The 27757-nt window shown below is 42.8% G+C and overlaps 1 protein-coding gene across 6 annotated transcripts in view; it reads left to right on the top strand.

Annotated features, from left to right (window-relative positions):
* Nucleotides 1-883: 883 nt before the first annotated feature.
* The window catches only part of PLEKHH1 (pleckstrin homology, MyTH4 and FERM domain containing H1), a 49846-nt gene continuing 22972 nt past the window's right edge, over nucleotides 884-27757 (top strand). Inside the window, exons 1-13 of one of the 6 annotated variants that reach the window (XM_083746326.1) lie at nucleotides 884-1273; nucleotides 8476-8638; nucleotides 14698-14760; nucleotides 16711-16854; nucleotides 18258-18341; nucleotides 19083-19164; nucleotides 21601-22577; nucleotides 23535-23613; nucleotides 24083-24174; nucleotides 25934-26084; nucleotides 26644-26786; nucleotides 27047-27157; nucleotides 27540-27626. In XM_083746326.1, coding sequence (XP_083602452.1) covers nucleotides 8513-8638; nucleotides 14698-14760; nucleotides 16711-16854; nucleotides 18258-18341; nucleotides 19083-19164; nucleotides 21601-22577; nucleotides 23535-23613; nucleotides 24083-24174; nucleotides 25934-26084; nucleotides 26644-26786; nucleotides 27047-27157; nucleotides 27540-27626 — 2139 coding nt within the window. In that variant the 5' untranslated portion in view covers nucleotides 884-1273; nucleotides 8476-8512. Of the gene's footprint in view, nucleotides 1274-1314; nucleotides 1396-8475; nucleotides 8639-14697; nucleotides 14761-16692; nucleotides 16855-18257; nucleotides 18342-19082; nucleotides 19165-21600; nucleotides 22578-23534; nucleotides 23614-24082; nucleotides 24175-25933; nucleotides 26085-26643; nucleotides 26787-27046; nucleotides 27158-27539; nucleotides 27627-27757 lie in introns of those variants that run through there. The other 5 variants (XM_083746323.1, XM_083746325.1, XM_083746328.1 and 2 more) reach the window with 5 other exon arrangements.

Below are 27757 nucleotides of genomic sequence, written 5' to 3' on the forward strand. Positions count from 1 at the left end.
ACACCTCAGCTTAACTGTGAAGTGAATGTGCCTTAGGTTTTCCCTTCATATTGAAGTTAGTTTAAGGGAAAAACACATCAAACAATAGTATTTTTCAAGACACTACGGGCCAGCTCTCTGTTGTGGATAACGTCGTGTGTACACAGATTCAAACACCAGCATGCACCAGAGCCAGAGTAAATGGTAATGTGTGCACAGTCTGAATGCATTTATGATTGCAGCGAAGACTGAGTTGTTCCCTATGTGATGTGGTGTGGTTGCATCATGCCAAGCACTACCAGTGTGGCTAAGATCCACTTTCCTTTTATAACTTAGACATGTATAGATCATATAGATAACTAAGACCACTTGCGTATTATTATGCCAACACATGCTAAAAGGGCACAATTCGTTGCTGGATATTGCGTGCTACAGTATTTGCACCAAAATGTCTTGGCTTTCCTTCCCCCCAGCTCCTCCTCCCACAAAACCTTTTCATCTTTTGACATTTTAAAAAATCACAATCAATCATGATTCTGGAACCCAGCGGCTTAAAAAAAATTCTCTTATTTTATTTTTAAAAATCAAATTTAGGATTTGTGTATTGTGTTGTTTAATGTTGTGTAGGGGTATGTACATGGGTGTAGCGGGGGGGGGGGGGAGCTGCAGCTGCCCCCCATCAATAAAAAACAATAAAAATACATAGCTAACTGAGGTTCTGTTCCCCCCCCCCCAACAAAAATCCTGGTTACTTTACGCCCATTTGTATGTAGCTTTCTGGAAGAGAATGAATGGATCTAGAGTGAGTATTTCTTCTCTGGGACAATGCCTGGCCAAGCTGAAATGAAATAAAACGTGACAAGAGTGCTTGTCAGTACAAAAGAAGGCCATTTCCCACACAGACACACAAAAGATCACAGAGAAATCCTGTGGGTGGGAAGTCAGTTCCCCGCTGTTTTATTTTGGATGGGAGGCAGCCTAACCTGATCTTATTGTCAGGCAAGGGGTTAAAAGTGTAGTGCCGATGATGTCAGTTCCTGTGCTTCTTTGGAGGGCTGGCTGTGCTATTTGAGCCAGGCTCTCCCGCTTGAAGGAAAAGAGGGAGAAAAGAGGCAGAGAACGGGGAAGGACTGAATGGGACTCGAGCGTAGCTGTTGTGTGCATGACTTTCGTGAGATCCTCTCCCCCTCAGGGCAGCAGCAGCCCGCGTTTGCCTGGAGGTGAGCGGCAGGAGGATGGCAACACTCTGTTCCTGAGCACAATATAACCTTGTTCTGACCAAGAACAATACAAGGTCAGTCGCAACTTGGGGCGGGGGGGGGGGGGGAGGCTTCTGCTATCTTGGCTCTTTGCTTGCAGTGCCCGGCTTGCCTCAGCCCTCCTTCCTCCTCCTCCTGCTAGAGCAGCCTGCCCAAGGTGAGAGACTGTGTGAGGCTAGGGGTGTGCGGGGCGATCTTTGCTTTTTCTTGTTATTTCCAAAACTGATTTAAGCAGGGTTCAAAACTGTAGGGCAGAAAGGGATGACTGCTATAACATGTCTGTACTTTGTACTGGAAATCACTACCTGTGGTGTTGTATTACTTTGATACCTTCTTTCATTTAAAATTACTAGGAAAGAAGGGAGTAGGTAAATGTCCTCTTTTATGGAATCTTATTATTACAGATGACTTGGTGTGAACTGGTTATGACTGATGTAATGAATGGGTGGTGTAAACTAGCAGCTTTAACCATTGCCATCTCTGGCAAATAGTAAACAGTTTGGGGCTTCAATTCTAAACACATTCAGGTTCGAGAAAAAAGCCCCATTGAACTTACTTCTGCATAAACATATTTAGGATTGTGCTGTTGGTCTTTTAAAAACAGCTGGCACAGAGTATTGGTACATTAACCAGGACTTTCAAGGGTACTTTCATTTACTGCATAAGATGGGTATTGCCTAGTGGAAGGATGAAGTTTACAAGAGAAATGTAACTCTATGGTCGCTTTACCTGCTAAATTAAGCAATTAAGATTCTCCTAATGACTACTGTATTTGTTTAAATTTTAAATGATTACCATGTTAGCCTTATCTTCAATAGCTGAGGTGTTTGCTTATAGTTATTTCTTTTTGTTCATGTATTGAACTAAATTAGTTCTTCCGAAGCTCTGGGTGGCTTACAAAATTGATAAAATCAACATCAATTAAACATAAAGTAGAATAAAACATACACAAGTAGCATTAAAGCAGCAGATAAAACTACAGGAAAAAGAATCCCAGTATTAAAAAGTGCTTTGTGCTTTTACCTGAAATTTAAAATGAGACACATTGATGATTCATCTCCATGGGAACCTCATTCCATAACTGTGAGGCTACAACTGAAAAGGCCTTGTTCCTTCCCACAATTGATTTAGGTGCTTTTATAAATGGGATACAAAGCACGGTGCAGTTTACGAATCTTAAAAAGCAAAAGAACAATAAATGGGATATGTGCTTAATTTAGGGAGTGGCTCTCTCTGAGATATGCAGGTGCAAACCATAAGATGCAGTGCTTATACAATACTATTACAATGGAATGGTGATTGTGCCACCATCTTGCCTGGTTAGGCACACATGCACAGTTGTTAAAGTGTAGTGTCCTCCGTTTGTTTCACCAACAAAACCTTTAGAGCAGCAGTTATCATATTAAATACCATGTCCATACTAGCTCCCATGGGGTTCATGGGGTGTCAGGATAGTACCTCTGGTAGGGAACACATCGTGTTCCTTCTGGGGTAGTTTGTCCACCTTTGGTTCCCATGGATGCCGACAATAACTAGCTCCCAAAAGAGCCTGTACTAAACTCATTGGGTTATACCCAACTTTAGTCATACTAAAGTCAATGACTAATGCCATTGAAATCAATGGACAAGTAGCTTCTGTCCATTAATTTTAATTGGTATGCTTTGAGTATGATGGATTAGTTGGATATCACCCCCTGAGACTAGGCAAGATTTAAAACTGGCAAAACTCTCATTGAGCAGAACAGGCTTAACAGGAGCTTGAAAGTGATCTCCTTGTGAATTTCCCACCTCTGCTTTCTTTCATAATTACAAATATATAATGCTATTTGTAATGGAATAACCCACGCAAAAGTGAGTATCAGTATGGTGGTGCTTTCCACCAGCTGCATACAGTTTGAGATGAAACCAGATAATATAGATATGAAACTTCTGAAGTGGTAAAGTGAAGTGCAGTCCTAAAATGTCTGTTATCCCAGCTAAATGTGTATAGCATTGCAGTCTTAATTTGAGATGGCAAATGAGCACAGGTGGCAGGAATCTGTCTTTAGTATTGCACCTTGGTGCAAGTATATATGAAACACCAGGACTGCAATATCTAATGAATTAGAAACATTTTAATTGACAAAAAGTTACAGTAGTCCAGGTCAGGTCAGACCAAGACAGAATAGTGTGGTCCTATGTACTTCCCTTGATCTGGACACTATATACCGGTATCTGTTGTTGCAACCTAGAATTGAAATTGGCCACCCCCTAAAACTCATGTGATTATTCGACTAAGGGCTGCCATCCAAGTAAAGAAATCTATGTAATGCATGTGTTTGTAAAGAAATGTAATTGCATTAATATGTATTTCACATGATACATATATCTTAAAAACGCTATGTTGATTAGTTTGTATACCTTTGACATAATGAGAAGTGAAAAAAGAAAAGATAAATAGTTAGGTTCTGCTATATAATGGTTATGTTAGATGCAAAACCAACATTTTTGGGTAAATAAACTGTGTTTTTAAAAAGGCATATGTGAAACAGTATGGACATGTTTTCTCCAGAAAACTGCATGTACTACCATTATAACCTCTAAGATCAAGCCTTAATGCTGAATCCTTGATTACATTTTTTGCATTCCTCTCTGGATAGATGCATTCATAGTGGATATCATAAGATTGTCTGCAAATGGCACAATACACCTACTAATCTAGTACTGCAAAGTGATTTATTATTGCAAAATGGGTGGTAGGCTTTTGATTATGATGAATACAATTTGTTCTGAGCTCTTGTAACTTTTTTTAAAAAAAATCAAGCAGATAGAAGAAAGAGGTCAAATTCAGTGTTTTGTTTTCACCCCCCAATCATTACAAGGATTTCTGTACAAGTTTATCTCTTGATACAAGCAAGGACTCAGCTGGCTTTATGTTGTGTCTTTCACCTCAAGCCTGTTCTCCCATGAGAATGCTGTCCATGACTTCATTATAAGTAATAGATCCAATGTTGCCTTCCTACAATAAGGCACCATGTTCTGCTTAACAAAAGGCCTTGGTAGCTGGGTACGTAACTAGGGGCTAACTCTTTAGCTTTTTGGCTAAAGCTTTTTTACTGCAGCTATGCCTGTTAGGCTTTTCCCTATTGATATATATATAACAGAAACTTGCTCAGTAGCTGGTGGTGGGGTGGGCGCTCGCGGAGGAACGGGGTTGTGGAGGCAGCGGACCGCCCCTGGCACCACTATTCCGGTAGAGTGCCATTGTGGCGGCCGCCCCCTCGCGCCGCACACCCCCATGTGCACCAGGCACCATGCCCCCACAGACGGCGCCCCACGCCCCCAGAACGCGTGCCACGCCCCTGTGGGCGGCTCACCACGCCCTCGCAGGCAGCATGCCATGCCCCTGGGATGTGCGCCACACCCCCAGGATCACCAGCCATGCCCCCGCCAATTCTCTGCCCCCCGGTAGCGGAGCATGCAGCTTCACTGCTGAGAGTGGGGTGCCACTGCTCCTCACCTGACTGCTGGGTAGTTCTGTTGCTATGGCTTTTTGAGAAGTAGATGGGAAGGGAGGAGGCTGCAGCAAGGTTTGTGCGGTACAGATGCAGGAACAGAACCAGCTGAGTGCCTCCTTCCAGTGTGTTTCCACCCTGCCATCTTCTCTGCCAGCTTACCCTTCACCCTCTGCCACTCAGTGAACAGCAGTGATGTGACTGACCAGAGGCCATGTGAGCAGAGGTGCTCTTCCATACTGTCCAGTACTGATCTTTCCATATTGCAGTGAAAGAAGTAATACCATTGTTCCATTTCAATAGAAAGATAATGGAGTGGCAGACCTGAAAATTAAATGGAGGTGGGGAGGGGCTCTCCCTTGCTGGAGTGTTTGCTGGGCAGCAATCCATTGCCGATGTTTCTCTAGCTCTGGATGTCCTTCACTGAACAGAGGGTTGTACTAGGTAGCCTACAAGGCCCCCTCCAACTCCACAAATCTATGATGATGCATATTATATAGGCAAGTTTCTTCCTCACCATCTCCTATCCTTGGCATGTCAGGTTTGACAAGATGGGAGTGTAGAGAACCAAACTGGAAATGTATCATCTAGCCATTCTTCAAAATAGGCTACTCCATTCTGTGGCAAGTGATCCATAGGATGCAATATAAAAGCCTGCAACTCAATCTTAGATATGTTCTCTTGAAAGTAAGTCCCACTGAGATCACTTTCTGGTACACATGCTTAATGTAGTAGGGACATGTGCTCAGTAAAATCTTTAAAGGAGTCTTTCCTGTCTCTATATGTTCATTTTATATGGATGTTCTGTCATTCTGGATTCATGTGATGCTATGGGCAATTAATTCAGTGCCCTCACATCAGTTCAGTGCTCTGAAGCTCCCAACAGCTTGATGCAACCATGAATCAGACACACCTGGTAGCGAAAGTGATCAGGAATGGATAGATTGGATAGACAGAGGGCAGCAGAAAAATACAGTGGTCCTCTGCCAAAACATTTCAGCTGTGTTCTTATGTGAGCTGAGTGTTCAGACTAATATATATTGCATGGCTGACTGTACTATGTGCATTGATAGCATCAGTGCAGCCCTCATTCCCAAATCCAACAGGGTGGAATGGATTAACCCTCAAAGGCAGATTTCCAATGAAAAACACGAAAAACTGTGCCCGCAAGCTTTTCTGCTCATTAATTAATTCAGCTTTGTTTTCCAGCACTTTAGTAGTCATAGGTGACAGACAAAAAATTATATGCAGGATGGCCAAGGAGAGAGGGAGCGTTCCATAACTTCTCTGTGGCCAATACAGAAACCAAGTGGGCTGCTGGAGGAGTGAAGTCTCCCTTTCCACACGCAGCTTAGAAATGCTGCAGGAGGCTCTGCCTCTCTCCACTGGCAGCCTTTGGCAGGCTGGTAAAAAGTACCGTATTTTTTGCACCATAACACTCACTTTTTTCTTCCTAGAAAGTAAGGGGAAATGTCTGTGCGTGTTATGGAGCGAATGCCTATGGATGGCGGGGTGATCTGCTGCAGTCGTGAGCAGAGGATCCATGGTTCCCCTTCCTTCCCTCCTCCGTGGCTCGCTTTGAAACAGCAAAGCGGGAGAAGAGCCACTGAGTGGGGAGGAGAGAGGGACAGAGAGCCTGCTTGCTTTAAAGGAGCAAAGCGGGAGAGGAGAGGAGCCTTCTCCTCTTATACCCCTCTTCTGCATTATTAACAGCATCCTTCTCCACCCACCCCATGCGTGTTCCTTGTCCCTTGAGTGCTTTTCCTTCCCTCCCCACTTAAAACATGGTTACAAAGCACGGATCCACATGGATCCTCAGGATTTTTACACTGGGTCACCACAAATTCACCATCAGATCACATAGCATGTCCATGGCTACAGCTTGCACCAAAAAAATCACGCACCCACTCTTGCCTGGGGCCGCAGTGGTGCAAAAACGTGGTTATAAAGCATGGATCCACATGGATCCTCAGGATTTTTGCATTGGGCTACACCAAACTCACCATCAGATCACATGTCTGTGGCCACAGCATGAACCACAAAAATCATACATCCGCTGTTTTGTTTAGAATATTTTTTTTCTTGCTTTCCTCCTCTAAAAACTATGAGCGTGTTATGGTCGGGTGCGTGTTATAGAGCGAAAAATACGGTATATATTGGAGGCTGTCGCCTTTTGTGGGCTTATTTGCAAGGCTGAATTAAATCACCAGAATAGTTCCAAAGTTTTTAATTTCTATGCTCACCCCTCCAGCTTTTCAGCATATCTTTCCATTTCCATTCATTAAATTTGGGGACAAGCAAAAGGGACTTCCAAAGGTGATTAAAATGGACAAAGGGCCTTAGCTAAATATTTTTCAGACTGTGGCAATGAAATATAATGAATGAAGCTTTATCTTTGTTCTCTTATTATCTGTTTCACTTGGATAATTCATAGCCAAAGCTTTGTGGTGGAAGGGCTTCTGTCATCCATGAGGACACTTAGTTCATTGTGTCTTCTGCTGCCCACTTCAATTAGCTCATGGGCTTCTAATGAAAGGGGCATATTGGCTATGTGAATTTTAAGCATTAGCTAAGCAACAGGCCTATCGTTCCTGCTCTTGTAGCTGAACCTACATACCAGGAGATTAAATACGCACTGACAGGCTACCAGAATGACCCTGGGAAACATTAAGAGTTACTGCAGCTTGGTGGTCCAAAAGATAGCTAAACTGGGGGGAGAGAGAGACCATATGGAAACCAGAGTAACTTTGATAATGTGATCTTTAGGAGCTGATAAGAAGATTCTGTTAACTCTTTCACTGCACAGTTCTGGAACAACAGTGAGTTTATACCATAGTCTAAGGGCTTAGGCTGTTTGCGTTTGCCTAATCTTCTAATCAGGCTTGATTGAAGCTCTTGTCCTGGAAGTCTTAGTTGTTAAAAGTTTGTTTACAGTTGGAATCTTCATTCTGAATTCTCCTAAACTTCCCGAGTGTTTAAATTTGAATGCAGAGTTGGTTTTGTGCAAACTGACATAAAATCATAGAATTCTAGAGTTGAAAGGGTCCCCATGGGTCACTAGCCCAGCCCCCTGCAATGCATAGTATAATGTTACCATAGCTAGATTGGAGGTAAAGGGACCATTAGGTCCAGTCACAGATGACTCTGGGGTTGCGGTGCTCATCTCTCTTTACTGGCCAAGGGAGCAGCCTCCGGGTCATGTGGCTAGCATGACTAAGCCGCTTCTGGCCAACCAGAGCAGCACACAGAAATGCTGTTTACTTTCCCGCCGGAGCGGTACCTATTTATCTATTTGCACTTTGACGGGCTTTCGAACTGCTAGGTTGGCAGGAGCAGGGACCGAGCAATGGGAGCTCACCCTGTCATGGGGATTCGAACCGCCGCTTCTGATCGGCAAGCCCTAGGCTCTGTGGTTTAACCCACAGCGCCACCCGCGTCCCCAGATTGGAGGAGGCAGGGGAAATTCTCCTGCTAGGGAACATCCACCCCATATGTTTAAGACACATTCAATGCATGTTTTAAGCTCATTACTTGCCCCAAAGAATATCCAGAGCTGTAGTTTGTTAAGGTTACTGAGAATTGTAACTGTGAGGGGGAAACTTCCATTCCCAGGGTTCTTTGGGGGAAGTCAAAGGAATGTGTTTTAAATGTGTATTGGGTGTGCTTAAAAAAATATCTATAAAGACAATTCTTATAGCATTTTGGACATTTCAGTCTTTTTTTTCTTTGTCTTGCTCACTTAGGACATCTTGAGGTCGGTCTAGGGAGAAGGCATTCAAAATGGCAGAGCTTGCTGTTGAGAATGGTAGCTCCATGGACTGGCAGAAACGATGCCTTGAGTTGGAGACACAGCTCTTCAAATTCCGCCTACAAGCTAGTAGGATCCGGGAGCTTTTGGCTGAGAAGGTGAGGCAAAAGCTACATTTTGTAACCAGTCTTTGTTGCTTATTCTTCTTTTTTTTAAATACTTTTATTTTGCTTTAATCAAATACAGATAAATATAGACAACCAAAATTACAAAAGAAAATTCCATAATAATAATGAAAAAAGCTAAAAAAACTACAAAAAATATCAAAGTACAAGGGTGCTTATTCTTAAACCTTTGGATGAGGATAGCTAGTAAGAGAGACTGTAACCCCCCGTGATGAGGCCAGGGACATAAGTTTCAAAATCAAGTGTTTATAATGAAAAATCAAACAGTTTCAACTTAAATTTGATACAGTACCCTATAAGAAGGTCTAGAGAAATTGCCTGTCATGTTTTAATTTGCTTATTAATGGACTGATTTTTTTAAAAAATAAATTTCTCTAAGTTAACAGCATTCTGAAATATAAAGGTAAAGAGACCCCTGACCATTAGGTCCAGTCGTGACCGACTTTGGGATTGCGGTACTCATCTCGCTTTATTGGCCGAGGGAGCGCGTACAGCTTCTGGGTCATGTGGCCAGCATGACTAAGCGGTTTCTGGCGAACCAGAGCAGCACACGGAAACGCCGTTTACCTTCCCACCGGAGCGGTACCTATTTATCTACTTGCACTTTGACATGCTTTCGAACTGCTAGGTTGGCAGGAGCAGGACCGAGCAACAGGAGCTCACCCTGTCGCGGGGATTCGAACCGCCGACCTTCTGATCGGCAAGTCCTAGGCTCTGTGGTTTAACCCACAGCGCCACCCGCGTCCCTTATGCTGAAATATAAAGGTAAAGGTAAAGGTACCCCTGCCCGTACGGGCCAGTCTTGACAGACTCTGGGGTTGTGCGCCCATCTCACTTAAGAGGCCAGGGGCCAGCGCTGTCCGGAGACACTTCCGGGTCACGTGGCCAGCGTGACATCGCTGCTCTGGCGAGCCAGAGCCGCACACGGAAACGCCGTTTACCTTCCCGCTGGTAAGCGGTCCCTATTTATCTACTTGCACCCGGAGGTGCTTTCGAACTGCTAGGTTGGCAGGCGCTGGGACCGAGCAGCGGGAGCGCACCCCGCCGCAGGGATTCGAACCGCCGACCTTTCGATCGGCAAGTCCTAGGCGCTGAGGCTTTAACCCACAGCGCCACCTGCGTCCCACATGCTGAAATATACACTATAATTAATTACAGTAACACCAACTGCAGTAGACTATCACAATAAAAACTACCATTAAAACATACATTATAAAATTAATTTTAAATGTTAGCTTATACAAAAATGTATTTGGCTTAAGTTTCAGAGCAGCCTGAGGATGTGGACAAGAACTCGGATGGCTTTGAAATCATGATTTTCAGAACCTGATTCCCACCCTATCCACGTGCTTGTTATTTAAACCCCAAGCCCTCTTTCGTTCATTAGAAATCCTAAATTTAAATCTTCACCCAGTCAATGTTTTTGGAAAGAATTCCAGCAGAATGGTGACAGCACAATAAACTTGTCTGATTATTCCTGCACTTTGCTGAGCACCTGATGGCTGGACACCCCTGTGGAAAGGGAAATGAAGACTCTGGAGTTAATCCAGCCCTAGGGGTGTGGGTGTGTCAAGCTACCCTTTGTTGAGATTAGGGAGCAGTTTGGTTCAGTGATCAGGTTACTCTGTAACTGGCTGTATGGTTTTGTGATGTGGTTTTTCCTCTGAAGGCCAAAGAGTAAGCAGTTAAAGGCTGTAATTCAACAAAGCCTTGTCAGAAGTGCTAGGAGCGAGGGGAGGTTTTCTTCATCGTTTTCAGGCTAACAGGATGATTGCCTTAGTGCTGAAAATGAAAACTGACTAATTTTGTAATTTAGTAAGTGATTTAGTAAGTCAGTCGAACAATTTAAGAACTGAATCACACAATTCTAATACACAACTTAAGTACCAGAATTTCAGCCTTAAGGGCTAGTTCACAAATTTGTTTGCTAATTTCCCGCCCCTCAACAAATTCCTAGGGCAGTTTATAGTGACTCATTTGATAACTGCAGCATCAAGTGGTGACTTGTATGTATGAATGAACAAACCACAGGATGCCCATGCATATCCCTGCATAGCTCTTCAAATTCAATGTGTGTTTTTTGAAGGATTTAGTTCACACATTCAGCTTTGAACATTCACCTTTTGAATTGTCTAGTGATAACTTATCAAGTGACTGCACACACACACACACACACACACACACACACACTGGTGAACCTTCCCCAAAGTCCTTAATAAACATGTGAAGGGTTGTTAGAATGCTATCTTAATAAAAGTTCTTTGCCCTGCGTTCTGCCATGCCTCTCTTGAGAAACTCAAAACAAATGCAATGCTAGCAATGATACTGCTCAAATGTTTTTTGGATGCTTTCCATGGAAATTAAAGTATGCTGGAGTTTAGAATTGTATGCATTATATGCCTTTGCTAACTGGCATTTACTTGCACTCAGGGGATTTTTTACCCCCATGCAGTTGCACACACTGAGGAGAAAAGGGGTAATATTCTCTTGATGAGTGACATGGCAGGCTGTTGCCATGGCAGCATGATGACCCTGTTACAAATGAGCTGTGGGGCCTCTCAGGAGAGAGAGAAAAGAACTGAGAGAGAGAGAGAGAGAGACAGAGAAAGAAATGGAGAGAGAAAATGGAGCTGAATCTAATTAATGCAAAAGAGAGTAAAAATCCAAAGAAAAATACTTTGATTCTGGCAGGAATGCCTGACTAAGCTTAGAAGTGGAGATGTGTGTACACAGGATTTCCTGGGTACTTTTCTCATGGGCTCATTTGAAGGGTGTTCATACTGACTGTTAATGCATCTTCACCCAGTTAATCTAGAAATGCGTTCAAGAATCTCATGTCTTTAGTAACTGGCATTTACTTACACAGTTGTGCACACAACGGGAAAGAGGGGTAATATTCAGTTGATGAGTGACATAGCAGTCTGTTGCCATGGCGGCATAATTGACCCAGTTAACAAATGAACTGTGGGCCATGAATCTTTGGCCGCTCTCCTCACCTTTGAGACATCACTCTGTTCGATAATAGGGCTTTATCTTTCTACAGCATGTGGGAGAGGACAGCTTGGTGGGCTAGTGATCAGAAGCATAGGAACCAAATTTTGAACATCTCATTTCAATGTTTGTTTCACAGTTAATTAGCCGTGCAGTGCAGTTTTCTCATCAGTATTACAAAACATGATACATAGAAAGTGCAATCTGAATGCTCAGCTTATTGTTAGTTTGCCCCTGGGGAACCTTGAATAACACATGATACTCAAAAAGCACCATGAAATTAACACTCTTGTCTGATGTTAAACAGAGCAGCAGTTTTAACATCCCACAGCAAGACAATGAAGTGGTGAGAAGGAAGATGAATACTAATTATTTTTAAACTGAGCCAGGCTACATGGATTTTTATTAGCTTATCTGAAGGTTTGGCAGACTGTCAGGGGTTGCCATGAGATCTTTAATGAATGCAGACAGTTTCAGTATCCATTCAGTTGGGAGGTAAGTAGAGTTCTTCTGTTCTCAAAGGACCCAGGTTTCTTGGGGAGATCAGTCTCTAAAATGGTAGTCTCATTCAGCTTACTCATGAGAGACAGTGAACCATGTCAAAAAGTGGTCAAGTGTCAGAGTGGTACAGTTGTCATCGTTCACAAGAGCAGAAATATCACCAATAATGTGCAAATGGTAATGTCTGTGCAGTGACCCATGGTACTGCAATGAAGTTGAAGTTTCAGTTTGGGACAAAAAGGATGTTAATTTCCAGGTATTATTCCAAGTAGGGGTGTATGCTCCTTCTGGGGTAGTTTGTCCACATTTGGTCCCCACCCTGCACCCAGCTCTCATCTGTGGCTCCTAGAAGCTGTCAGCATGTGACAGCAGCCACACCCCAGGAAAGGGCTTTGACCGACCAGCTAAACCAGGTGAGGGTAGTCAGTGAGTCTCAGACCCTTGGTGAGTTAGGGACTTCCCCTGCGTGCGAAGACAGGCTCCAGCTGATTGAGCAGACAAGACCAACAGTGGGTCCAAAGGTCGAGAAGGTGGTTTTCTGCACATGCTGTAGAGGGAAGTGAGGGGCAGATGGGGCTCGTCAACCTGAGAAGGTTGCCATCTAGGAAAAGGAAAACTCTGACTCTAAACCCCCTGAAACTCTGACCCTAAAACTTACAGGATATATTTTGGAGAATAAAAAGCTAGGGAATAAACCCTACACAAATCTGGAGTAGAGTCCATAAGGCAGGTGGATGGTGCCTTGTACGCATCCTTCTAGCAACTCCTGATGCCAACTTACTGCTCTGCTTTCCTTTGGAGTATATCAACGTGGCTGGGGGGGGGGAGGTCTTGTCATCTGGGCAGTGTAGGGCTTCCATACACACTGCCCAAGCTTGTGCCCTAGGGAGGTCACTTTGGTGCTGCTAATGACTTCATCCCCAAAAGGTGCACTCCATTCTCTTTCTTAAGACAATGCAGAAGTCAAATTGATCCCTCTTCCCTTCTGGGAATAGTAACTCTACAAGGGGAGTTACTGCACTTTTACCCAAATGGGTTTGCTGCTCCCAATCCAAAAGCATTGGTTTTCCTCAAACAACCCTCCAAGGAAAATGTTATGACAATTATTAAAATTAATGAGCTCTTGTATATAAGCTTGTGAGAACAAAGAACCTATGGGACACTGACCCATAGCCCTCTTTTCCTCTCCAGCAGGGAAAGTCTGTGTGCAGATATTGTTTTCCCAAGAAGAATGTGAAAGGAGGGGAGGTAATTTAGAGGTCTTCATTAAGGCATAGGAGAAGCCAGTCCAAGCCAGGGCAGGAGGAAGGAGCTGCAGACACAGCTCTGAATTGACACAGAGAAAGCCAGACTATTGAGAAGTGCAGGGGAAGTTACTTACATGAGATCAGGATGTGTTTAATGTAATTCCAGCTGATTTAATATCCATGCACTGCAATGGTAGTAGATCATCAGCAAAATGAGGATCAAACAGAAGCTTGGGTATCAAATTTGAATGGGGAGAAAAACCAGCTTTCTAAAATCCTTTCATTTACTCTGTCAAAATTAATGCTGAGTCAGTGCTTCAGCATGGTATTACCGCAGCATGGCGCTGAGTATCCCTGCCAACCTGGAACACTATAATTAAGGACGCTTCTGGAAAAAATGGGGCCGTTCCTGGCAGTGCAGTTGAACCATTATTCAAGGGCATGTTTTGCAAAAGTGAATGTGGAGCGAGAGAATATAGGAGGACAATCAATCACTCAAGCCTATGAGGTGCGCACATGGGAGGTTGAAGTCTCCTGTGTAAATTGGGCCCCAAATGCCGTTGAATTTACATAATATTTATGTCAATCTCATACCTGTAAATAACATGATATGGGAATATGTGAGCATTGTTACTGCTTTCCCAAAGGTTTGATAAAGTACCGTAAATAGCACTCTTTGAAACAGTTTCTAGACATTAAAAGATCCTGCGCATCATAGTGATTATATAGTGATGCAGAATCTATCATAAGTCTATCAAAGAGATATGGTGAGTTGAATGCTAATGGTGAGCTGGTGGCTTCTAAGTAAGCTGCTTATAGGAGTGGTGAATAGCATGTAAAATGTACCAGAAGGTATCCTTTCCAACCATATAATGAATGTCAAAATTCACTAATGAGAAAATGATGGGTGATAGTACTGTTAAAGAGCTATGTTTTATAATTCTAGAAATGCCAGAGATCACAGTGACAAATGATGGGTTTTATTCTAAAGAAGTAGAAGAAGTAGTAGTACTAGCATTACTAGTACTACTGGTAATACAGCATTTCCATGTGCTCTGGCACTCATCACGGTCTTCCATGCGCCAGTAGCGGTTTAGTCCTGCTGGCCACATGTCCCGGAAAGCTGTCTGTGGACAAACACTGGCTCCCTTGGCCTGAAAGTGAGATGAGCTCCACACCCCATAGTTGCTTTTGACTGGACTTAACTGTCCAGGGGTCCTTTACCCTACCTTTACCTTTTACTTTAGTAGTAGTGGTAGTAAACCATTTTTCATGTCTTATTTTCTTCTGAAGATGCAAGAACTGGAGCAAAGAGTGGTTGAGGCAGAACAGAGAGCCCAAAATGCAGAGAAACAGGTAAGAGCTTCTCTGACATCACTAGTCCCATAACATGTGAAAACCTTTACAGCTGGATGGGCACCCCAAGATTTCTAATTATACAAAGGTTTTCAGTTTCAGGTGACACATTTACACCTTACAGTGTTTATAAGCTTTTAATCATGTTTCTAAACCTTGCTGTAGCAGCCAGAAAACTGTGTTCTGTGGGCAAAGCCTAAAAAGTATAGCCTTTGAGTCCTCCAAATCATATCCATACCATACATTTAGAACCCATGTCTCTCCCCCGCTCCCCCCCCCAAAAAAAATCATGGGAATTGTAGTTTGTTAAGAGTGCTGGGAATTTTAGCCCTGTGGGGAGTACAGTCCCCAGAATTCCTTGGGAGAGGTCATGACTATTAAAGTGGTATAAATGTGCTTTAAAAGCATCGTGTGGGTGTGATCACAGGGATTCTGTGCCCGATTATTCCCACCATTTTTAGTTGCTAAGCAATTTTTGGGACCCACACAGAATCCAGTTAAGCTACCAAGGATACTATTCTTCAACATCCCTTTTTAAGGGGGGAGGGGGAAAGGTAAATGGAAAATTACAGTCCAGGTTGGACCGCCATATCCTGGCCAAACTTGGCGGAGTGAATCAGGCCTGGAGGCTTGGAGTTTGCCGCTGCCTGTTACCAGTGGCACCACCCAGCTTGTTATCTAAGGGAAATAGAAAGGCCTTTCGAAATGCCTTAATTAAATCTGACAGGCTTAGGAAGTGGTTTAATACATCATGTGGAGCTGCCACCCCACAAACAGGTATATTGTGCAGGGAAGCAAAAGACGTCTAGGAAATGAAATGACTTGTGTGCTGAGTCCTAAAGCTGGGTGTTTTTTTCAGCCCCCGAGTTCAGGGTTTTGGATGGTCTCTTCAATGTGCTCTTATCTTCAGATAAGGAAGGCAAAACGGTTACTGTCCCAGCTTGGAGGTTTCAGTGTAGAGTCACCACTCAGGCATCAGAAGAGCTGGGGGGGGCTCTTTCCTTAGACGGTAATTCTTCCCAAGCTCTGATCCAAACACCGGCAGCTTGGCAGGCTAAGCTTTCTGGCTTGGGGTGCCACACGCTTGCCTTTCAGGTTCAGCGTAGGGGAGAGACTGTTTGCCTCTCTCTGTCTAATGTAGACAGACAGGAGGACAAAACACAGCTTTCTGCAACTCTGGGGCCAGGAATGTCCGCTGGAGCATAACCAGCTTTCATGAAGAAATTGGCACATAGACTGGGAAATATCCCGCACGGCATTGCCAATCTCAATTTGAAGCCTTTGAGGAGGAGGTCAGTAGGCTAGGGCCCCGGCGCCGTCAACATTTTAAAAGAGAAAAGCGGAGACTACATTTGAGAAGGTACTCTCAGGCACAACCAAATTATTTATGACATCCCTATAAAGCTTCTGTCCAAAACCCTGGAAGGGGACGGATAACAGAGCTGCTGGGATGGAAAGAGGGAGAGACATGTTCATAGAAAAAGAAGGGGCAGGTGCAGAATGCCTGCCAAGTGGCGATTCAGTGCCCCACTTATATGTACCTGTAAGACATGATTGATGTCTTATTTCTTCTTGTATACTTGGGACTTTCTTGCTGTCTGAAGATGGCAGGCCTTCCGGGCATTTCTTTCAATTATCTTCTGAAAAATGTATTTTCCTTGAGCCTTTGAATATTTAGGTTGTATATCCACTTACCTGGAAGTGGAACTTACCTCAGACTAGGCTGAGCAGTGCTGCTAATCTGATATTTTCAACATCAGATACCAGCGCTCTAGTGGATGGGATTATACGAAGGGACAAATGTGTGAGAGTTCTTTAAGAAGAATCTGCCCTGCCCCAAATAAGGGTCCATTAGTGAATAAACAGTCTATTCCCACAAAGAGTCCAATGTGTTTCCTTCCCTTTCACCACCCATTGTCATTACAATGAAAGTGTGAGGGAATCTTTCAGGTGGAAGTTATGGAAGAGAAGCTGAAACTTGCCCACATGAAAACAAGCGGTTCAAGTGTACACAAGAAATACCAGGAGCTGGTGAGCAGAGTGCAAGAAAAGGATGAACTGATCGAGAAACTTGAGACACAGCTGGAAAAGCAGGTAATGAAGCTATTTTAAACTGGGACACACATCTTGCCTCCACAGCCAGTAAGAAAGGTACCATCTGATATTATGGTGTGGTGCAGTGGTTAAGAGCGGTAGACTCATAATCTGGTGAACCGGGTTCTCGTCTCCGCTCCTCCACATGCAGCTGCTGGGTGACCTTGGGCTAGTCACATTTCACTGAAGTCTCTCAGCCCCACTCACCTCACAGAGTGTTTGTTGTGGGGGAGGAAGGGAAAGGAGAATGTTAGCCGCTTTGAGACTCCTTCGGGTAGTGATAAAGCGGGATATCAAATCCAAACTACTCTTCTTCTTCTTCTTCTTCTTCTTCTTCTTCTTCTTCTTCTTCTTCTTCTTCTTCTTCTTCCTGCTTCTAAAGTGCCTTTATGTCTGTCTCCCCCTTCTCAGGTCAATATTTATTTATTCGAAACAGTTATTGCTGCCCTTGAGTAGAGTTTCCAGAGCAATTTGTAGAAACAATATAACATACATAAATAAAACAGGTGACATCCCAAATAAAATGGGTGAACTCATGCAATGGGACTTCCTCTTGCTCCCCTTGCAGTTCCCCCATATGGGACCCAAATCTGTTCTGGAGTGTTGCAGGTCCCTCTGAAGCCGATTTGAGAGAACTGTGGCAGGGAGGGGAAGGAAGGACAAGTCTCATTATGTCTGCTTGCACAACATTGGATATCCCCCTATAATAGTAATTAATACGTTAGAAGAAGAAGAACAATATTATTTATTTATTTATTTATTTATTTATTTATTTACGACTGTAAGGGGGGGTGGAATTATGCCTGGCTCCTAAAGGATAATGCAGTTGGTGCCAGGCACGCTTCTCAATAGCCGAGGGAATTCCACAAATACAATCCCAGCACTGAGAAGGCTTTCTTTTTTTCATTCTAAATAAATAAATCTAATAACTACAAACAGGTTGCAGAAAAATAAGAAAGGAAAGAGAAATTAGTTTAAAAAGAAGAAGTATGGGGCAGAAGAGTTAAGTTGTCACAACTGGCAATAAATAACCATAGGAAACAGCTATGTGATTTAAGTCAATAACAGAATATATTAAGAGGGAAAAGATGCACTGAGAAGACTGAGAAGGTTTGCCACCAGCTTTACTTTAGATGGCTGGAGCACCTGGTAGAGAGGCTCTAAATATGACTTCAGCACATAGGCAAATTACTATGGGGAAAGTGTTCCTTCTGGCACCTGAGTTCAATGGTCTAGTTCTGATTTGTAGGGAAGTTTCCACAAAGTCTCCAGAATATTCCTTACTGCTATGCAAGAATTGTGCAAGAATAGTGAGCTGTTGCCCATGGCTACACCTGCAATTTCTTCAAGTCAAATGGATCCGCTGCTGTCTTATAACATTTGTCTATTTCTCCTCTTCACAGAAACAACTGAGAGCGGATGATGCTAAAATTGTCCAAGAAAAGGCTGCCAAAATTAAAGACTGGGTGACAGCTAAACTAAGAGAGGTGATGGCCAGTTTGTTTCTTCCACACCCCTAGTCCATAGAATTGTACAACTGCATTGGCATAAAAGGGGTGCTTGCAGTGACGCCTCAGTAGGGATACCCTCCTCTGCAATGACATGTAAACTTCTGCATTGCACTGTTGGAGAAAACAATTTGTACAGCTGTGTGCCTTCTTTTGTGTGCTGATGGACTGTAGAACTGGGCCAGTAATGACGCTTACAGTACAACCTATGTACAGAGGTACCTCGGGTTACATACGCTTCAGCTTAGATATGCTTCAGGTTACAGACTCCGCTAACCCAGAAATAGTGCTTCAGGTTAAGAACTTTGCTTCAGGAAGAGAACAGAAATCGTGCTCCAGCGGTGCGGCAGCAGCGGGAGGCCCCATTAGCTAAAGTGGTGCTTCAGGTTAAGAATAGATTCAGGTTAAGAACGGACCTCCAGAACGAATTACGTTCTTAACCCGAGGTACCACTGTACTTGTTTAGTAATTTAGTTAGTGAAGTCCAAGCTTATTGGTTAAGCAGATCATCGTATTGTTTGGCCGTAAATATACAAGACAAAGAGAACTCTTCCTAGAGATAGGCCTTCCTTTCGAAGAACGTAGGAATTTTCAATTAAATTTATCTTAATTTTCTTGAAATTTTATTAAAGCCAAAAGTCTGGACAGAACTGTTTGTAAAAGAAATATACTTCAAATGATTTTTTTTAACATAAAGTGTTTTCTTCTACTGTTTCACAGCTTGAGATGGAAAACCATTACCTCAAGGGTTATAACCTGAAGCTGACTGAGCAGATCAAAGTTCTTCAAGCAGCGCTGCAAGGTAAATATGTAATTTTTAAAATAAATGTCTAGGAACCAGCAGGGAAAGTGAAAAGAAGAACCCTCAGATCTCTGTGCGTTTCACTGCCATTTGTGGTTTCCTTCTAGTACACAGAGGCAGAATGAGCAGAATATGATATTTCCATTTTCCATCATATATATATATATACACACACACACACACACACACACACACACACACACACATATATGTATGTATGTATGTATGTATGTATGTATCAGTTTTTAAAAATATATATACTTTGAGGCAGGCTGTCTGTGAGATCTCTGTTTCTGTCTCCATACTAATGGCTGGTCTATTAATTCAGCTGTAAAGGCTATAACTAATGTCAGTGGCAGAAAATCCATTACCTTTAGTGGGGCAACATCAAGCTTTAGATATTATCCTAGGGGTGAAGCTACTTTCTGAAAATCATAAGCAGATTTTCTTTTTTCACTACGCACTCAGTCATTTCCTGACATGTTTGGATGCTCACTGGCCAAGATCATGGGTCCACCTAAATGTGGATTGTAGATGTCCCGTGGATGTTGCTTTAACACCAATGTTGTTCTTGTACATGCTAAGAACTGCAAAATCTCATTAACCTCTCTGTCCCAAGTACATTCTTGTACAACTAAGAATAGCCCCACCCTTTATGTGGCTTATGCAATTTCCGAGGACCAACCAGTGTATCTGTTGCTACATCGTTATTTCCTGCAGCTAGTACATAAAACCCAGATGGGGATCCTGTGGCTGCCCTCCAGTTGTTGTTAAACTCCAGACTCCCATTAGCCTTAGCCAGCAAAGCCTATGGTCGGGGACTGTGGGAACTGTAGTCCAGCAAGATCTGATGAGCCACAGGTTCCCCATCCCTAACCTAAAGTATGAGTAATATTGTTGTGCCTTTTTAAACCTATGACATGTATAATATGTCACCCAGCCCAATCGTGCATTACATTTTCTATGGGCCTGTTCACATAGTGTACAATTCATACTGGGGCATGATGGTAAATATTGGGTTCCCATGCCTTTCTACTGCACATAGATACATTAAAAGTTACTGGGGGAAGCCTACTTCGCATTTATAGTGTTTGTTCACCCTCTGTGCAACTAAAGACATGGGTTCTTTGTACTGGGTCCTGAAAACTTCATTCCTCAAATGTAAGGGAATTGTATTTTCCAAATTGCGCTCGTTCGCTCTCTAACAGCAAATTAGGCATAGCCATGATGCATAGGCAAGCAACCTGGAGCACAGAAGAATTGTATGGAGGTGTATGGAGGTGCCAATCCTGTGCCAATATTACCTGACTGGCCTCAGTTCTCTCTGCAAGTGCAAGCACCTTTCCAGTTGAAAGCTTTGCAAACAACTTCCCATCCGTTTTGATTGCTAGCGGAATGAAATGGTTGCTATAATAACCTGGTATTAAGTGTTCCCAAAATGCCACCAATCAGACAGCTCTGAATGATACATTGACTCCTGCACATAATTGTACTGTCTCATTGTGTCTGATTCAATTCAGCTTCTCCAACATAGGGGCTAATTTGAACCAGGGTTTAATCCCTTGTCTTCCATGCTCAGCATGGCAATGTGACAAGTCATAATGCGTAAAACATTGCCTTTGAACATATGCAGAGTGGATTTTCTTCACTTTTAAATAGCCACAGTATCTCCACTATGCACCCAAGTGTGTTTGGGATTAATAGGCAGAACTTCCAAAGAAGAGGTCCAACCTCATGAGTCTCTTTAGCTCCTCTTTTTTTTATTTTTGTAAATTTAACCACCTCTCTGGAAATAAAATCAATCTCTTGCAGACATCTCTACTGATTAACAGATTTATCTACTGTTTTGTTTACCTGGAAAACTGCAGGTACATTTACCATGTTTAATACAGATCACTTTTGACAGCATTATACTGATTATTGATTTTGCTGGTTACAAAGGAATCTTTCTCCTTTAGTGTACAAATGAGGAATGCCATTTCACTAGTTTGTTGCTCAAAATAGACCTGTAAGAGCTATTGGGGGTGTTATAATCTGAACTTTATTATCTGGCCATATTTGTCCTCTAATTAACAGATCACCAGAACCATCAGCATGGATGGGTTGGAGGGGTTTCAAATGATTTGGGCTTAAAGATTATAAATTCCTGTTTTTAGAAGAGTGGTCTAATGGAACAAGTTTTCTACATATGATTATCTTGGCTGGCTTTGAAAGAGAAATACAGACAAATACATAGAGGATAAGGTGATTCATGGCTACTAGTTATAATGGCTGTGTTCTACCTTGAACATCAGAGGCAGCAGGTCTATGAAACATCAGTTGTTGGGAATCGCAAGTGGAGAGATTGGCGTTGCACTCAGGTCCTGGTTGGTTGTGAGAACAGAATGCTGGACTAGATGGGCCTTCTTATGTTCTGACGTCTTTTCCCAATTGCAGATTTGATGACTGTGCCTTCTGAAGAATCTGTTTCCAACTGCAACATCCAGCTGTTTCGAGACCGATTGTCATGCCTCCTTGAGGACTCAGACCGGGATTCCAGGATTCTTGCAATGGACATCAAACAGGCATATCAGAGTGTATCCATGAAAAGGGTTCCTTATATAGCAAGTGTGGTATTTATGAATGATGCCTGTGTAACGGGTGAGGTGAACAAATCGGTGCCTTCTCGGAGCTCACTGAGGCTTATCTCTGACTTCCCAGACTACCAGAACTCTTCGGTAAATGACCTGGTCCCCATCTGCCCACCATCAAACCACCAAGCTGAGACTGTGAAGTTTCATGGAGCTTTAACTTTTCAGTCTCCCCTGGAGGAACTGCAGAATTCCATTGGTGATTCAGACAAGACATTATCTGACTTGTGCAAGCCAGCAGATGGACTGAGTACTGACTTCAGAACTCATAGGTTGCGCTCATCCTCATCTGGGGAAGTGAAAAATGTTCTTAATGGTTCTCTTTCAACATCAACTCCAGCCCTCCAGCCCAAGTTGCCAAAATCCATTACTTCAACCTCCCACAATTTCCCAGGAAGGGAAGCTGGACTAGGTAACAGCATGACCCTCCCCAAAGTCCGGACTCCTAGCAATCCAAGGGACAGCATCCTGCTCGCCAAGCGGCATTATAGCCAACCACAGTCAGGGGCAGATTCCTTCCATCATGTGACAAACAATGATATTGGCACTTTCAAGCCTATAAGTGCTGTTTCACATTGCCGGGGACAAGTGGAAGAGACTGATATAGATGAGGAAGTAGCTGAGAACATGGAGATGGAAGACTGTTTGGGGGAGGAGGCAGGGATGGATGAAGAGATTCACCAGCAATCTTGCTGTAATAAGGAGACATGGATTTCTGAAACCAGAGTGATGGACCCAGGAGGCAAGCCACCCACTCCTCCGCTGCACAGATTTCCATCTTGGGTAAGATATTCAGAATTCAGTACATGCCCAAGACTTTAATTCACTGCATTTTTTATTAAAAAAACAACAACCTACCAACAACAAAATCATTGCAGCTTGGAAATAACTGTGCATATTGCAAAGGTGTTGTTATTTCAATCTAATGTTATATATAATATATGTTATATATTAGGGACAAATTCTGTTTGCCATCAGAGGAACTGGAACAAATAATAATAAGATCTAAAATAAATATACAAAAACTCCTAAACAATACTCCAACCCAAGTTGTAGCAACAGGAAGCCGAGATGCTTTTGTAAATATTTTTTTCCCATATCTCTGCAAGAATTTTCATCTCTGTTCCTCTTTCCTTTTTTTAAAGATGTATGTAGGTATTGAGAATGAACATATATAGTGCTCGCTTCGGCAGCACGTATAGTAAAATTGGAATGATACAGAGAAGAGAATGAACATATATAATTTTGATATGAACGTATTTTCTCCTTCCTGTTCTAATTTCTTGTGTGTTTCACAGTTGCTTCAGGGTATATATCAGAGATTGAAATTACACCTTATCAAGCCTATACAACTATGACCGCTGCTTCCCTCTTTCAAATAGAATTGGAGGTGCATTATTTGTAGGAGAGAAGCAGCTGGTAAAATGAGTGTGCTCAACACCTCCCTTTCTCTTGCAGCTCCTCTTCCCCCATGCACCCCATCCTCTTTCCTCCCAGTGTATGTTTCCAAGAGTCTATTTACAATTAAACTGTAGGTGGACCTTTTGTGTCTCCCTTTCTATCCAAAAGACAGCTTACGCGTTTGTGCCACCAGAGATATGCTTGTAGCTCAGTTGCTAGTAACTCTGGTAAAGACGACAGGACCCGAAGAAGGGACAAAGCAGCCCAAGTTGCCTTAAGTTCACCAAAAGTTACATTTTTGCTTTGTCTTTTCCCCTTGATCTTCCCCCCTTGTTTTAGGAGAGTCGGATCTATGCAGTAGCCAAGTCTGGCATGAGGCTTTCAGAAGTGGCTCTTGGGAGTGACCCTTCTAGCCGGAGTAAGTACTAGCCATAATTGTCCCAAAGACTCTATACATGACCAGATACCACTAGTGTTATCCGGTGGTATATTTTCAGAACATTTGGTCATGTAAACTCTTCTGTGATAAATGTACTACGGACTGAATTTATGCCACATTTGCTGGTATACTGTATATTTGGTGATAAAGGGCATTTAGTCACAGAAACGTGCTCCACTAAAGGGCACCTCCATCAATTATGCTGTCTTCGTTGTGGAGATACGGGAGATGGAAGATGGGTAGTCTTTACCAACACATAGTCTTTCAATGTGGTTTCAGATATAATGGTTATGTCTTAATCTTGGTCAGAGCCCCTGTTACCACATAAATGTTGATTATCCACATAGCCCCATGTAGCTAATTTAAACCCATCCATTTAAACATGCTCTGGGGATGCTAATTGCAGCTTGTCATTTTTCTTTCTTTCCTTTACATATAAAAATCTCAGCTTCAAATTCTTCAAGCTATTCACCTGCTGGAACGTTCACCTGCCTCATTTACAGAAATGTCACTGTGCCTGTGTACACCATGCTAAAAGGGGTAAGGACGATGACACTTGTGTTAGGACCAGTATGGGAAGGTGGACAACTCTGTGGGAACAGATGTGGAAAGCAATAAACTGGTAGGAGAGCTCATAGCAGAGACGGAGGAGAAATTTGTTCAGTCAACATTTTAAAAAAAACTGATCTAATTCTCCAGTCCTGACCCATATGCAAATCTGAATGCAGGTATCAACTGAATTGTGCACTTCTCTGAGTTTTGTGATGCAGTTTCAGTACAAAAAAAATGCACACAGTAAGGTATATTTTATATTAAGCATACATATAAGTGCATATTTTATGGGGAAATGCTTTGAAAAGCATACAAAATGTATATTTTAGGGAAATAATGTGTACAAAATGCAAATAACAAGTATACAAAATGTGTGCTCCAGCATTGTGTGAACAATTTACACACACAATTTTGGTTCGTGTTTTTCTTAAACCTGCCAAGAAACTAGACAGAACAGAGCACATGCAAAGCAGACATGTGATGGAAATAGGTCCTTGGAAATCTAATTTCTTACTACTGGCAGAAAACTATAAGGAAAAGTAATTACATTTGTAATAAAGCTATTCAGTTTACTGAGGGGGGGGTGGAAATCAAGCGAACATTCAAATCAGGCAGATGACCATCATACATACATACATACATACATACATACATACATACATACATATAGTCTAACCACCCCCCATGTAAACTTTGTGCAAGCAAATCAGGATGAAGGCTCATCTGCAGGTCTATCATTCAGTTCAGGTCAGTCTCCTTATATGCATGAAGATGTCTCATACTCACATGGCTACACCTTAAATTGTCTAGATAACTGTTAAGTGAATCTTGCCTGTGCTGTATGTCTGCACACACACCACACACACGCTGCCTGGTCTCATCCTCTTCCCAGAAGTCAGAAAGACCTCAAGCTAGGCTCATATTTGCATTTGAAACTACAGGCAATGACCAAGTTAGATGCGTCCGAATGATGCAAAACCCAGAAGTAGGCCCAAAATAGCATAAAGACGTTATGGGAGCGGGCTTACTTTTTGTTCCCCATGAGATACTTTTTCTGCCACAACCTGTTAAATACTAACTAAAATAAGACAATGTTGTTGCATGCCAACCCAATCTCCAAGCAGTGCAGGATTCCAGGGGTTCCAAGTGCTTACAGTTTCCTGAGGTCGATGGGCAGCAGAGACTGTAGTATCTTAAAGCAACAGTTTATTTACACCCTGAGCCTACGACGTAAGGGCTCACGTCATTAACACCACAAAAAGGTCTTGCTTCTCCCATAGCCACAGCCTTGGATTCAAGCAGAAATGATGTGTATCTCTCCTTCCTAAGCTTCTGCCTTTTTTCCCTAACCCTAATTGCCATTGGTAGGGCAGGCATATGCAAACTCGGCCCTCCAGATATTTGGGGACTACAACTCCCATCATCCCTAGCTAACAGGACCAGTGCTTAGGGATGATGGGAACTGTAGTCTCAAAACATCTGGAGGGCCGAGTTTGCCTATGCCTGCTCTAGGGCATAGAGAATGAAATGAACAACTATAGGGGCTTGCTTCTTTTGATCTAGGGGCAGAGTGTAGAGACAGAACAATGTAACTGGTTTTCTTGTGCTAGCTCTTTTTATTATTTCGTAAAATGTATATGCTGCTTGAATGTAAAAACAAAAAACCTCAAGCCAGTTTACGAAAGGTTCTTGTGAACTGTGATGTCTACGTTCCCTTTTATCCTGACTTTGGAGGCTTGTTTTCCAGAAAGCCAGCCAAATCAGCAACGTTCCTTTCTTAGACGAGTCCTCCGGCTCTGATGATGACTGCAGCTCTCATGTGAGCTTCAGAACCTCCAATGCAGGATCTGAATGCAGAAAAGCAAGCATACCAGGCAGTCCTCGTGCAGTGAAGCGAGGTAAGAGGAAGGAAGTACAGTATTGCTTTCTGGATTGCTAGGAGAAGGAGCTTTAAAATGATTTAAAAGCATCTGCAGGTAGCAGACCAGAATAATCAGGGAATTTGGGGCTTCGACTGTAGTAGAACTATCAGCACAATTCTAGGCACTTCCACTTCAGTGGAGCTTACTGCCAAGTAAGTGTGTTTTTAAAAACCAGTCTAGAGATTATTTTTTATCTGCTATAAATTATAAGTCAGCTCCCCAGCATACGGGGAAAAGTTCATAAACTTTACTGCGATCCTTCTGTTAGTCCACCTGAAATCTTGCTGCTTCAGCTCTAAAAAAAATGAACATCTCAAAACAGGTCATACACTAGGGAAAAGGCGTGTCAGTTTTGCCTTTGTAATCAAGGCGTTTTGCTAGTAATGTTAGTTTTGGGTTATTAGATGACTGGTAATTCGGCTATTAGATGATTGGTAAATTTGTGAGCCTGTTTCAATAGTTTTGGTTCTGCATGGAAGCTTGGTCTTACTGAACCAGGCAAGCATGCATGTTCTTGGGTTCTTTTTATTTCTAGCAGGAGTCTCTATGTCTTCGCTAAGCTCAGAGAGTGACTACGCCATCCCCCCTGATGCCTACTCTGTTGATGAAGATTATTCTGAACCAGAGCACAAGTTGCAGCGGACATCATCCTATTCCACGGATGGTGGAGTGTGCAGTGTAAGCTATCCCTCCCATCACCAACACCATCTGCACTTTGGGCAGCCTTAGCATCAACCTTTTCAAATAGAACAAATCCGGTGCCTGCCAGCTGGTGAGGGGTGTGGCCTAGGGAGAGGGATGTGACTGGGGAGGGGTTCTGGGCTTGGAGGAATCCCAAAGGAATCCAGCTAAAGAAGGCAGGAGGGCCTGAGGTTCCCCAGCCCTGGTTTGCACCTTGTCCATTGCACAGGAAAATATATCTGTTTTATTTCATCTAGGAGCCACTGGAGAAATCTGGCTATTTGCTGAAAATGGGCAACCAGGTGAAGGCATGGAAGAGGCGGTGGTTTGTGTTGAGAAATGGACAGATCATGTATTATAAGTCCCCGGTGAGTTAGTAGCAAATCCTCATATTCAATAGTTTTAATAAACTACTCATCCTTTGGCCATCTTTGATATGGTTTTTTTTATCCCCAATATCAGTAACAGAATCGAGATATTATTCCCTCCAAAGAATGCACACAAAAACCACCACCACTCATAATCGCACCTACTAAAACTGGGGCTGTTGATTTATTTATTTATTGATCAATGCATGCTTTCAGCCGTAATTTTTAAAATATTTATTAGCAACATTATCATGTCCTGAGTGCTTTCTCTGCTGTAAACCAGCCACGTATGCAGAATGTTACCTGGAGGTTGTGCCTCACCTTTTCTCCATCCCTTATATTGTATTCCTCATTGTCTCTTGCATTTCCTTCCTCTCTCCAGAGTGATGTCATCTGCAAGCCCCAGGGGCAAGTGGAACTGAATTCTTCTTGCCAGATCATACGGGGTGAAGGATCTCAAACATTCCAAGTGAGCATTGCTTTTGACCTTTGTTTCTTATTTCTGAAGTCTAAAGGGCACTAACAGATTGGCAGGGAGAGAAAATGTTTTAATTGAGACAACTTTCCCTGTCATGACAAACCTGAATTGAAGTTCTTAGT

This window comes from Podarcis gaigeae (genome assembly GCF_964106915.1).
Source record: "Podarcis gaigeae genome assembly, chromosome: 1".
Lineage (NCBI taxonomy): Eukaryota > Metazoa > Chordata > Lepidosauria > Squamata > Lacertidae > Podarcis > Podarcis gaigeae.